Raw genomic sequence first — 12,956 nt, 5'->3', positions numbered from 1 at the left:
CTAACACAGTTTTATATTAATCCACATTAATATTTTAATTTTCTTAAGTTTAGACTTAAGGACTCCATTAAAAATATTAATTATTTTAATATCTCCCTAATTGTTTAGAATCTACCCAAACCCTTTCTAGGTATTGGAGATCTCACGTGCCCCAACCTTTCCACCAAATTTTGTGGCTAGAGCACATCTGATGCTACCCCAAATCAACATGTACTATATATTAAATTGACAAATTGTGTTTAAGATGTCACTGTATGTATAATTAAATCTTCAATCAGTAAAAATTGTAAATCTCCCAAAAACAGTTCCCTACAGTAATGATGATAGGCGGGAGATCATGGAGGCCTAAGTTACCACTTTCCTCGTCTTGTTTTTCCCACCCGTCTGGTGCGCCTTTTACTTCAATGATCTTTCTTTTATTTCTTGCACAGATTGAGTGACTAGCTTGCTCAACGCTTGTTCAATACCCCTTAAAGATGTAATGGTTTATTGCTCATCGGCGTTGGGAGTCTGGGTCATTATAAGTTCCTTTGATTTAGAGAATGGATGATATGTTTAGGAACTAGGTGATGGCTAATGAGGCGGGTAGAGCTCAAGCCAGGCCTTTTCCCACGTGTTCACTATTAGTCCCAGCCATCTTTTGCATTTTTCTTTTTCTTTCATTTGTGGCCATATATGCTTTTATCTTTCATTTAGCTGCACCAACCTCTTAGGGAAAAGTTTCAGCCCCTGACTTAGATATGTAGATAAAGGGTGCCAATACCAATGACAAATGACAATCAACCCAAAGAATGGAAGTGGTTACAAAGACATATCAAAAGTGACAAGTATGGAATACGTTGGCCACAACACATCAATCAATGCCTCCTATTTGTGCCCCTTCTGAATGGTGGAAAGAAAAGGCCTTGGGGATTGTCACACTGGACTAAGGGCAAAGGATAACCTCCCAAGTGTAGTGTGGGTACAAGAATATAATCAAAAGCAGTCAATCATCCAACTCAACCTATGTTCCATATTAGAATGCCCTTAACATTAAAATGAAAGCACAAGATTACAGAAATGGTTAGAGTACCTTTTGATAGATGACCCACCTTCCTTTAAGAAGTATGCTAGATGTGAGACAGCACTGACCATAGCATAGGTGAAGAACTCTGAAGCAAATCTATCTGTGGACCATCATAGGGGTGCTGGCTGGATGGCTGACCTAAGAGGAGAAAAATTTTCTCCTAGAGGTTACTGAGTTGGGTGGGTAAAAATTCCTAACCAATCCTCCGTAGTAAAGAGAAAAAGGACGACTCAAATGAAATTTATATTCATCAAAAAGACCAAATGTTTATGCAAAAGGAAAGGGAAATGCAGTGGAATTATTCAATACTGTCAATTATATCCATCCATGAAGGTTCTTCAAACAAAGATGCAAGTCCTTCCAACAAAGTATATACTATTGAAATCAAATGAAATGAATTTGATATTAATGTTCACTGAAGACTGAATAGATCAATGGGACTAGAGATTACACCATTTATGAGAAGCCCATACAATAGAGTAATATTTAAACAAATGATCTCACTTCTGTTATTTCTGAGATAAATTTGCAGCTGACAAGTTGTGAAACCAATAAAGGTGTACGACAGTGGGGACACTGTGGTTTTTGCTCCAAAAGCCAACGCTGCAGAAATAAGGAAATAATATCATTATTATCATCCTCCAATTTAGAAGCTAAAAACAATAAGGAATATACTAACAAAATGCTTTGCATAATGAGAATCAGAAAAGTCGACAGAATAAAAATCAAAGAAATGCATCAACAAGAAGGTTATAAAAAATATCAGTAATTTTGGACTAACCTGGATACATGTTAGACAAACCAACTTTGAGCAGCAAGGACACAGTTGTGCATCAGTAACCTACAAAATCACAACAATGATTTGTTATACTTGCATAATTGAAAAGTTCCTTGAAATCCAAAGACAATCTTAATAGATACTTCAACACGCATCTTCCTATTTCTAGTGGAAAAGAATAGAATGGTTGGAACATTGTTGTCTTAACAATTGCACTATATTACTAAACATCGAAGTTATAGTTATTTGTAACTATTTTGTCCAGATATTACACCTTCCTGATCTAGCATCATAGCTCTCTAATATCCATAATGCCATCCTACATACAACTTCTAACATCAGGCTTGATTATTCGAGATGATGCTTCTATTTGTTCCTCTAATAGCACCATTCAAGTTGTTCAGTCATCTTTAACGACATGACAAAATCTCTATCTGTGCGTGAGGTCTCCTTTCAAAGTTGATATATAATAACTGCCATACAGCTTAGCACACTCTTATTTTATTCCATTATTTACATCAAAGCAAGAAACTCTAGGCTCCTTTCATGATACCTTACCATAAGTTATTTTATTCACCAATTTCATAGTTGACTCTTAAAGAACTATTTTTCATTCACTGTGACCTACCCCATTACCATTCCCCGTGTTGCCTACCCTTGTCGACATCCTAGGGCTTATTCTCTCTAATTTCATCATTGTCATTCAGACATTTTCCATTTATGACTTCGGATACAGGCTAGAGTATCCCTTTAACGAGAGTTTGAGTTATCCTTTTTCAAGAGTTCAGTGTGGTTTTTAACACCATCATCTAAGGTTTGTCATTCACTTCAAAGTGAGAAGTGGTGGACCTTAATAAGAAACAATGTATATTTGAATTGGTCACATGTCATGCACTTTCAGGTGAACACATCTAAACCTTTAAGTCATAGGAAATTAATGAAATCCGGAATGACAATTCCTAAGTCAAACCGTTAATTAAGAGAGAAATATTTAGAAAATTAAATGAGGATTTTATAAATCATGTTACCTTCCAGGATCTCACTTGGTGTAAAAGTCCTAAACACATGTTGAGAAAACCCAAGGGCAACTTAGACAATCTACCCATTGTCACCTCAGTAGTCTTCTCTTTCTCTCTTTAAACAAGATGAATTCCAGCCTAAAGGGGAATCCTTGTGGTTAACCAAGCTCAAGATGCTGTAGATCATCAAATGGGAGGAAAGGATCTTAGAAGACAAATAGATTTGGATATTTTTTATAATTTTGTGGTGGTGGTTGAAAGGAAAGATCAGTGCCTTATTTTGCTTGGGCTATGGGGTCAAGAATGTCACTTTAGAGGGAAATTCTACAAAATATACAAGAGCTGGTTGTGCAGCCAAAGATGTGCCACAACAGCCCTAATTTTAGTGAGTAAATATTACAAATTAAAAAGAAAGAGACTCTAGCGAGATCCACATTCAAGACAACACAAGGGTGGCTTTGCCCAGAAGATTCCAAACCATGTGTGGTTTTAAAAATGATCTATGTTGAACATGCAGACTTCACTTGGCCGACCTTAAGCCTTAAATAAGTTACAGGTGGAGTTGATTTATGACTGTTTGGGGCACCCTTTGGATACTTTTAAACCAAGGATTGAAGGATATTTGTGTGAACAATCCCTTTTTTTGTCCACGCGCTCCCATGGAAGAAGATTAGGAATCATTGCTTATAGAAGAAGGTGAGCATTTTGGTGGCCTTCTCATTGCTTATAGAATAAGGTGAGCATTTTGGTGGCCTTCTCATTGCTTATAGAAGAAGGTGAGCATTTTGGTGGCCTTTAGAGGTTAGGATGCCCACATTGTAGCCCCATTTTCCACATGGCAAAGGATCATTTGAAGATCGCATGCAATGCATTAATATATGAAGGGCCTTTGAAGGCTGGAGGTTGTAATATTCCATTTTGAAGTTACGGAAATCATCTGGAATAAACTTGAAAACCCATGAGAAAATAATTTACTGCAATAAAACCCTCATGCACAAATAAAATATTCAAGATAATTTACTGTAAATAAAATTCAAACTCTCATGGAACATAAAATATGCCGGATGAATCAATAAAATATGACCAATAATTATTAAGAAATAAATAAATAGAAATACAGCAATTGCAGACACCACAAGAAATAACGGAACTCAGCTTTATTTATTAATTGTAATGACAGTACATAGCAATAGCCGAGATAATCTACAGAAACCGAAAGATGAACCAATAGGTACTGTTGTGATCTATAAAACCCGAGCATGAGTTCCATATCCATACCTTCCAATGCATTTTGAGAAGATTCTGCATATTTATTCCCATTCTTTTACAGTTCTTGAATGTCTTGGTCAGTCAGTTTTGCAAATGTAGAATCAAGATCAATCTTTCTTTTACTATAGTCCATTTTCTATGACCTTGCATATTAGGATTGAAATGGAGTCGCCATGGTGAATTAAAGTGCCTTGATAGATGCTTGCTTCACCCTACAAGAATTAAATTTAAAGCTTAATGAAGAACTAGGGCTTCGTTTTTCCAACGGAGTCGCCAATAATGATATGTCAATATGTTGTATAGGGAACACATGTTTCGTTTCCCCGGCAACAGCACCAAAATGTTATCGCTCAAACTAGCAGGAGGCCTGAAAGGGACTCCTAAAGGGACAACTGCTAGATCAAAGGAAAATGATGGAGGCTTAGCCCACTGTCACCTCAGCTAAGACTCCCTCCTCCTTATGGACTTTCACTGATGGGAGGAGACCCGGTACACAGAAATTCACTTGTGAAGGATGAATCAACCAATGGATGTGAAGTGACCTTAATCATCCTCTTCCTAGAAGGGGGTTAAGAATAGAGCTTACTTGCTTGTTATGAAAGATACAAAGGTTTCTAGGATAAGGAGGTGAAGGTTTGAGAGTTAGGTTAGAGGAATATGCTTTGTAAAGGAATTTCTCAATCCTAAAATCCTTATTGGACTTGACTTCCCGAATGGTTCTTGAAGATTTGACTTTTCAAAAGTGTGGGACCACACGGGACCAAGTGGACCCAGCGTAGGTTAAGGGGGGAGAATCTAGAAACCAATGATGTTATTAACACAAACAAGGAAGGGGAAATGATCAAAGCAATAATTTTCACTTAAAGGTGTTAAATTGATCTTGTGAGGCACTAGCCTAGGGAACACCAGGTCAAAGTTTGATCTCGAAGCTAGGGCTTGGGTTATCTCAGAACTCCACCCTCGGAATGGCTTCAAAATTGGAGGTCTTGAGGACACACCAGCGCAGTAAAGGCTAGGAGATCGAACTTTTTCTTGGGCTATTTTGTCGGGAAAATGATGCCCTAGGTGACCCAATTTGGCTAGAACTAGAAAATAGAGGGAAAGGTGAAGAAAAGTATTCTTTGAGTGATCACCTATTGGAGGACCAGTGCCTTAATCCCTTGGGGAGAATGGAGTCTAGGAGAATAATGAGAAAGAAACTTGTATTTTGGTCAAGGAGGCCTCAAGGACTACTTCACTTAGCCTTTAGGGAAAGAGGAAGAGACCTCAAAGCTTTTATACTTCGTTTGGAAAAAGAGATGGTTTATCAAGATAAATGCCACGGTGGAATTATCCCTAGGAGATTTCATTCACATACATGGACCAAACATTGGGAGATGCTATATAAAAACAATAATTCCACAAATTTGCAATTATGCAATGCAACAATTAGCCCTATTATAGCAAAAATCCCATTCAATGCATATGACAAAAGTAAAACAAGAATAGCATTAAAAGTGTGTACTTACATGTAATAGAACATATCCAACCATCAACAATTTGACAATAAAGAAGCTCCAAGATAAAATACTCCAATCCAAACATCAAAATTCATCCATGCTCCAATTCTTCATCCCAGAAAAAGTGCGAAATTCTCTAAAGAGAAGAGAGATCCAATCCAAAGTGATGATGAAAAAATGAACGCATCTCACTTGTATTTATACACTAATTAGTTGTTCGAATTAGTCTCTTAGGCCTACATAAGCCCCAAAAATAAAATAATGTGCTAATAACCTAACTTTTGGTGACAAGCCCATCAAACTAGCTCATAAATAAAATAATAAGCCTCTTAATAGGTCAAATGATAAACAATACATGTCGTAGGGCCCAACAAGAGGCCTGATAAGGTCCATAGGTGCCATAATGAAGAATAGGACCCTCAAAAGTGATGGACAAAGGGGTGGCCCCTTGTTCTCCGAATAATAAACCTATGGTGCTCCCAGTGGGTGTGGGGGCACAATAATAACCTCGTGGGTCTCCAAATGAGTCAGGGATGCCTATAGACCATCCGTAAGGACTCAGATGATGGTGTAGGTGATGCCACATCATTCTACAAGTCCTAGGTCAGCTGCTAGGTGCATGGTACATCTGTGGGATTGGCTGGGTAAAGGTGAACTAGGTGCATCTTCCTCGTCCAACAGATAGATCTCGAGCCAATCTCTAAACATCTTTGGGGTTCCATGGAATGTTGTCTACTGTTGTGGAGGCCTATGGCTCTCAACGCACACCTTACATGTGCCAATGTAGCCCTCTAAAGGGTTAGCACCCATATAGGGAGACCAAACCTAAGATTGAGACCACATGCAATCCTGCATAAGATCTAATGCGTCCCCTAGCCTTCCAGTACAACAAATCATCAAGGGAATCGAGTAAAGAGTTTACAAACCATGGAACACAAGTGGGCACTTCATAATGGCCTGCCCTTCGATATGTGTTTTGGCATGTGCTACTGTCTCCAAACTCCCAATGGAGTTAACCAAGTATCCTATTAGGTGGTTTCTACTTCTAAAGGGGATAATATGTCCAGGGTACACCCTTTAAAAGGTGGTGGTATGTGATAAAGAGATGAGTGGAGTAGGGGATGAGAAGGGGGAGCCCTGGGGTACAAGGCAAGCCCACACTTGGTTATATAATGTATAGGAGGGAGCAATCGTGGTACATGAAGTGCCCCAACCTTGATTTTTCCACCCTTCTTTATATGTATTTTGCCTTTTATGATTTTTCTTTAATTAACTGCTCGGGCCTCAAGGGGTAAGAGCATGATGTGTGAGATATAACAGAGGATACCCCCTTTTTAAGGTAGGGCGGTTCATTTCCCACCAAGGGTTGGGACAAGCATTGGTTCATATATGATGAAGGAGGCTCATAGAACCTGTAGGAACCAGGGTGATGGCCATGATGATGGGGTAGAGCTCATGCATTTGCTTTTTCCCATGCGATAAATGTGTTTGTCTCAGCCATATTTTGTATTTTGTGGCACATTTTCCTGTTGAATGTGGCCAATTATGCTTTTGCTTTTCTTTTTAGCTGCATCAACCTCTGGGGTATCATTCCAAGCCTGACCCAAGGTGTGGGTAAGGGGAATGGAGAAATAGACCTATGTGGACCCAATGGAGGAATGTGGACCCAAGTGGGAGAAATGATGAATGGGGCAGTAATGAGTAGAAAGGGGGTTGTTGTCGATCTATATTTTTGAGGTTGAGGGAGTACACATAGGACAACATCAAAACCACTGTTGAAGCTGGGATCTAGCCCTGCCAACTTCAGAGAGGGATCTCTCTGTAAAATTTAGCTATGTTTTATGTGAATTTTAGGCTAGTTATTACAATACTAATTGTCTTTTATTGGATTGCTTGGTTGATTAAATTGTTATAATTCCACTGGGCTATGGAGTCTAAATATTAACTGAATCTGCATTAAACTTTGAAGGAGTGTCACAGGGCAAGCTAGGTTGCACTAGTTGGATCTTTCAAAATTTTAAATGGATTATGAAACAAAAGAAATGTAAGATTCAGTAGAAACCAAGGAGCAATGAAGGATTTCTTAATTTGACTTCAGCAAAAAACATATAAATTACTAACAGTCAGAATAGGATGTTCTGTATAACATATCATATTCATCACAGTTTATGTTATGTAATTAAGCTTTTCAGAAATGACATAGAAAGAATACAATGATTAAACATGTGAAGAGAAGAAAAGCATCATCAATTCGTGCACCACATGAATCTTGTGAAGAATGTCCTTGTATTATTGATTCTTCCAGCAACTTTGAAAAATTACAATTCGCAGAGGAAATTATATTCAACAATCAACATCTCTTACTTCAAACTATGAAGTATTTATACAAATTCTAAACTAAAATATCTTGAAAAAATATCAAGATTTGTTTACAAATATCTCCAACTGTATTACACAAATAGAACTAAAATATAGGACATTCAAAACTAATGAATCTACTTGGCACTATCTTTGTGGATTGTTGGTGACAAAGAAGAGCAATTCGAATTTGATAGCAACTCTTATTTGATGAGGTGGCATCCAAGTCACTAACTATCTTTGAGCTTTTCCTCCCGAAATTCTGAAAAATAGGGTCTTGTAATACCTTTGTATATCCCAAACCATAATAGCTGTTAGAAAATTGAGAGAGATTTTTGTAAATGATGATGTTGGAAACAAAAACCTCTTTCAGTTTTTGAAAATTCATTTCCACCTGCTCGGAAACTACATTTGAAAACACTGACTGAAAACAGGAAAATTCGGGAAAATATACCTACAAAGATTCATCCGAATCTCCCAAACCATAACAGTTGTTACAAAACTGAGAGAGGTTTTTGTGAATGAGGATGTTAGCAACAAAAACCTCTTTCAGTTTTTGAAAATTCGTTCTCAGTTGTCCATAAACCACGTTTGTAATTACTGTGCGGTATAGGCAAAAACATAGTTTTACTTGACCATGAAACAAACATATGACATGGAGGCGGGAGGTCACATGGAAGCACATGGTTTGCGGAAATATGATTAGGTGGCAGAATAGGAGTGGAAGATGAGGAGGGACATGGCGGGTGGATGTTGGCGCGGGAGTAATAGGCGGAGGATACGTGGCGGTTGACATAACCGGGAAGGCAGTTTGTGACAAGGAACAGATACCGCTTTCGAAGGAGGTAGAGGCGAATTGTGGTATTAGTGAAGGGGGGTCAAAAATGTTGAGGAGCAGACACATAGCAGCGGAAAACCGCCTTTTTCGGACCCCCCCCTCCACGTTAAATGGAATCATAGTGGGGGGTTCCAAAAAGCTTCGAGGGTCGTCGGATGTGAGCGGAGTTTGAGATCCGTGGCGGTAATGTGCCCGCGGATTAGCGCTGGTGGTCCCCATCGAACTTTTGGGCGGAGCAATTTATGAATAAAATCAAAACTTAGGATAAGGCCACCACATACATGATATGAGACATATTACATTTCTCCTTTTCTCCTAAACTAATACACCTTAACCTAATTAGGGTGTATTTGAATGTGCAAACCCTTCTTTTATTTTCATTTTTCTATCTACTCTTTGGAAATCATTTGTAATATGAAATATTATTTACAATTTGAAATTTCTGAGATAAAATACTCAGGCACCTTGAGATCCTATAAATTATAGGACCCTAACAGTAGCTCCAGTTGGGGATGGCACTCTCCTTGGAGGTGCCAAGAACACCGTAGACTAGTAGCCTGATCCATTGGGTTGTTCCCAAAACTTGCAACCTGGTTTGTCCTAAAAACCTCTGTGACTTAAAATCTTCAAACTGGAATCAAAACCATTTTGCACACTGAAATCTGAAACACACACTGAACTGAAAGTTGTACTGCTATCTGAAACTGAAATTGACAATAATGCTTGGAAAAAATGCTCAGAGTGTTGAGCTTATTTGCACACTGCTACCTACTCTACATTGCTGAAAATTATGTTGAATCAAATAATACAAAAATGCCAATGAAATCAGTCAAGTAGCTACTGAAACAAGTGGGCCGCTTCACTGTTTGTTAGCACAATCAAAATGACAGCTTGACTTTTTGTCCATAAAATTAAAGCTGTAGATTGCAATGGCAACTGTTGTTGGATCTGGTCATGAAAACATTGTTGAACACTTGAGCTGAAAAGAACCTCCATGTAGTTTGCTATAGGATCAATAAAGGCATGATTAATTACTTTACCTTGCAAGCCTTCATTGACCGATTGAGCATGGAAGATTTCATCAGTTGTATTCTCAAGGTTAAACCTTGATTCCCATTGTTCAGTTTCAGTCTTGTACTCGAAAACATAATTCTCAGCAATCTGCAAATCAAAAGGCAATACAATCTCCTCTTGTTTTGGAGAAGGAAGATTTTCCAAGAATTGTTTAGGATCTCAGAAATTATAGGACTGAATCTGATAATCCAAAAGTTCAATATCCTTCTCGAATCTTTCAACAACTAACTCAAGAAAACAAACTTTACATTCAAGATAAAATTTGCTTAATTTCAAACAACGAAACACGGCCATCAAAAATCTTCATCAATTTGAAAATCGGCTAATTCATCCCTGACTTCTTTTAAAACTTCACAAGACAGAGGATTTGCCACATAACCTATCATCTTGTTTAGCAAGAAATTTGACCAACTTGCAGTGGAGTCACCATGAGTTTTCTACAAATCTAGATTATTTGATAGTGGAGTCACACTAAAAACTTTGAAGCTCTGGATACTTTGAACGTGGAGTCACCAAGTGAATGATACAACCTTCTTGTGTCTAATCACTGTCCACTGTCAGTAATCAGATATGGAACTTAATACACTTTTCTGGGGAATCCGAAAGGTCGTTCCCCAGTATGGTCGCCACTATGTTGTCGTTCTGTATTTTTGAGGTTGAGGGAGTAAACACATAGGACAACATCAAAACCACTTTGGAAGCTAGGATCTAGCCCTGCCAGCTTCAAAGAGGGATCTCTCTATAAAATTTAGCTATGTTTTATGTAAATTGTAGGCTAGTTATTACAATACTTATTGTTTTTTATTGAATTGTTTGGTTGATTAAATTATTATAATTCCATTGGGCTATGGAGTCTAAAGATTAACTGGATCTGCATCAAACTTTGAAGGAGTTTCACAAGGCAAGTCAGGTTGCACTAGTTGGATCTTTCAGAATTTTAAATGGATTATGAAACAGAAGAAATGTAAGATTCAGTAGAAACCAAGGAGCAAGGAAGGATTCCTTCATTTGACTTCAGCAGAAAACATATAAATTACTAACAGCCAGAATAGGGTGTTATGTCTAACATATCCTATTCATCACAATTTATGTTATGTAATTAAGCTTTTCAGAAATGACAGAGAAAGAAGACAATGTTTAAACACATGAAGAGAAAAAAAACATCACCACTTCGTGTACCACATGAATCCTGTAAAAAATGTCCTTGTATTATTGATGCTTTCAGCAACTTTAAAAAATTACAATTCGCAGAGGAAATTATATTCAACAATTAACATCTCTTACTTCAAACTATGAAGTATTTATACAAATTCTAAACTAAGATAGCTTGAAAAAATATCAAGCTTTGTTTACAAATATCTCCGATTGTATTACACAAATAGAATTAAAATATAAGACATTCAAAAATAATGAATCTACTTGGCACTATCTTTGTGGATTGTTGGTGATAAAGAAGAGCAATTCAAATTTGATAGCAACTCTTATTTGATGAGGTGGCATCCAAGTCACTAACTGTCTTTGAGCTTTTTCCTCCCGAAATTCTGAAAAATAGGGTCCTGTAATACCTTTGTATATCCCAAACCATAATAGCTATTAGAAAACTGAGAGGTTTTTGTAAAAGATGATGTTGGCAACAAAAACCTTTTTCAATTTTTGAAAATTCATTTCCACCTGCTCAGAAACTACATTTGAAAACACTGACTAAAAACAGGAAAATTCAGGAAAATATACCTACAAAGATTCATCCGAATCTCCCAAACCATAACAGTTATTACAAAACTGAGAGAGTTTTTGTGAATGAGGATGTTAAAAACAAAAACTTCTTTCAATTTTTGAAAATGTGTTCTCAGTTGTCCGTAAACCACATTTGTAATTACTGTATGGTATAGGGAAAAACATAGTTTTACTTGACCATGAAACGGACATATGACGTGGAGGCGAGAGGTGACATGGAGGCACATGGTTGGCGGAAATATGATTAGGTGGTAGAATAGGAGTGGAAGATGAGGACGAACATGGCGGGTGGACATTGGCGTGGGAGTAATAGGCGGAGGATACGTGGCGGTTGACGTAACCGGGAAGGCAGTTTGTGACAAGGAACGGATACCGCTTTCGAAGGAGGTAGAGGCGGATTGTGGTATTATTGAAGGGGGGTCCGAAATGTTGAGGAGCAGACAAGTAGCAGTGGAAAACTGCCTTTTTCGAACCCCCCCCCCCCTCCTCTGCGTTAAACGGAATCATAGTGGGCGGTTCTGAAAAGCTTCGAGGGTTGTCGGATGTGAGCGGAGTTTGAGATCCTTGGCGGTAATGTGCCCACGGATTAGCATTGGTGGTCCCCATCAAACTTTTGGGCGGAGCAGTTTATGAATAAAATCAAAACTTAGGATAAGGCCACCATATACATGATATGAGACATATTACATTTCTCCTTTTCTCCTAAACTAATACACCTTAACCTAATTAGGGTGTGTTGACCATTACTGGTCAACTGCCCATGCTGTACCCCCCCTTTTCTTTGCAAAAAGGGGCAACACCTGATCAGCGTTTCCGTGCCAGCCTACAGTCATCAGCAGCTTGATCATTTCAATTGTCAACCCAGTCTGCATGTATGAATTGTAAATAATCTAAGCAGATCAGAGTCATGTATGTAAAATTGCCTAGGTGGACCTAACTTTCTATGATAATCTATGTCCCGGAAGGTTTTTCGTCTCACCGATCCATGGATCGGCAGAGTTTTCCTTCAAACCTGACCCCAAAGCCGGGATGGATTTTGTCATTAGAACTTTAGGAGAATCCTAGTGTGTTGATCTGCTAGATTATAGTTGTGTCGCAGAACTGGGTGCTTTGTGAGGGTCTGTATTAAGTGGGTTTGTCCCCTTGAGATGTAAATTGTAAAAAGTCATCATGAAATGTGTCTTGAGGGTTGAAAATGTTTTAAATCCCCTCGTGAGTCCTAAGTCCTAGGTCCTAAGTGATGTTTCCAAAGGCTTAGTTCGATGATCCATTTAAAAATGAAATAAAATAATAAAATAAATAAAAATTAAGAAATTTAAAA

The 12,956-nt window shown here is 38.0% G+C and overlaps 1 protein-coding gene across 1 annotated transcript in view; it reads right to left on the bottom strand.

Moving 5' to 3' along the window:
* The window catches only part of LOC149258807 (uncharacterized), a 408,511-nt gene that overhangs the window by 349,089 nt on the left and 46,466 nt on the right, over positions 1 to 12,956 (bottom strand). Inside the window, exons 2-3 of the mRNA XM_089416332.1 lie at positions 1,848 to 1,907; positions 1,571 to 1,669 (exon numbers count right to left, since the gene is read on the bottom strand). Coding sequence (XP_089272458.1) covers positions 1,571 to 1,669; positions 1,848 to 1,907 — 159 coding nt within the window. The remainder of the gene's footprint in view (positions 1 to 1,570; positions 1,670 to 1,847; positions 1,908 to 12,956) is intronic.

Source organism: Pinus tabuliformis, chromosome 6, assembly GCF_031772625.1.
Source record: "Pinus tabuliformis cultivar Carrire ecotype Pingquan chromosome 6, CPIR1, whole genome shotgun sequence".
Classification (NCBI taxonomy): Eukaryota; Viridiplantae; Streptophyta; class Pinopsida; order Pinales; family Pinaceae; genus Pinus; species Pinus tabuliformis.
The sequence above is the reverse complement of the archived record's forward strand: the minus strand, read 5'-3'. Positions and strand labels throughout refer to the sequence as shown.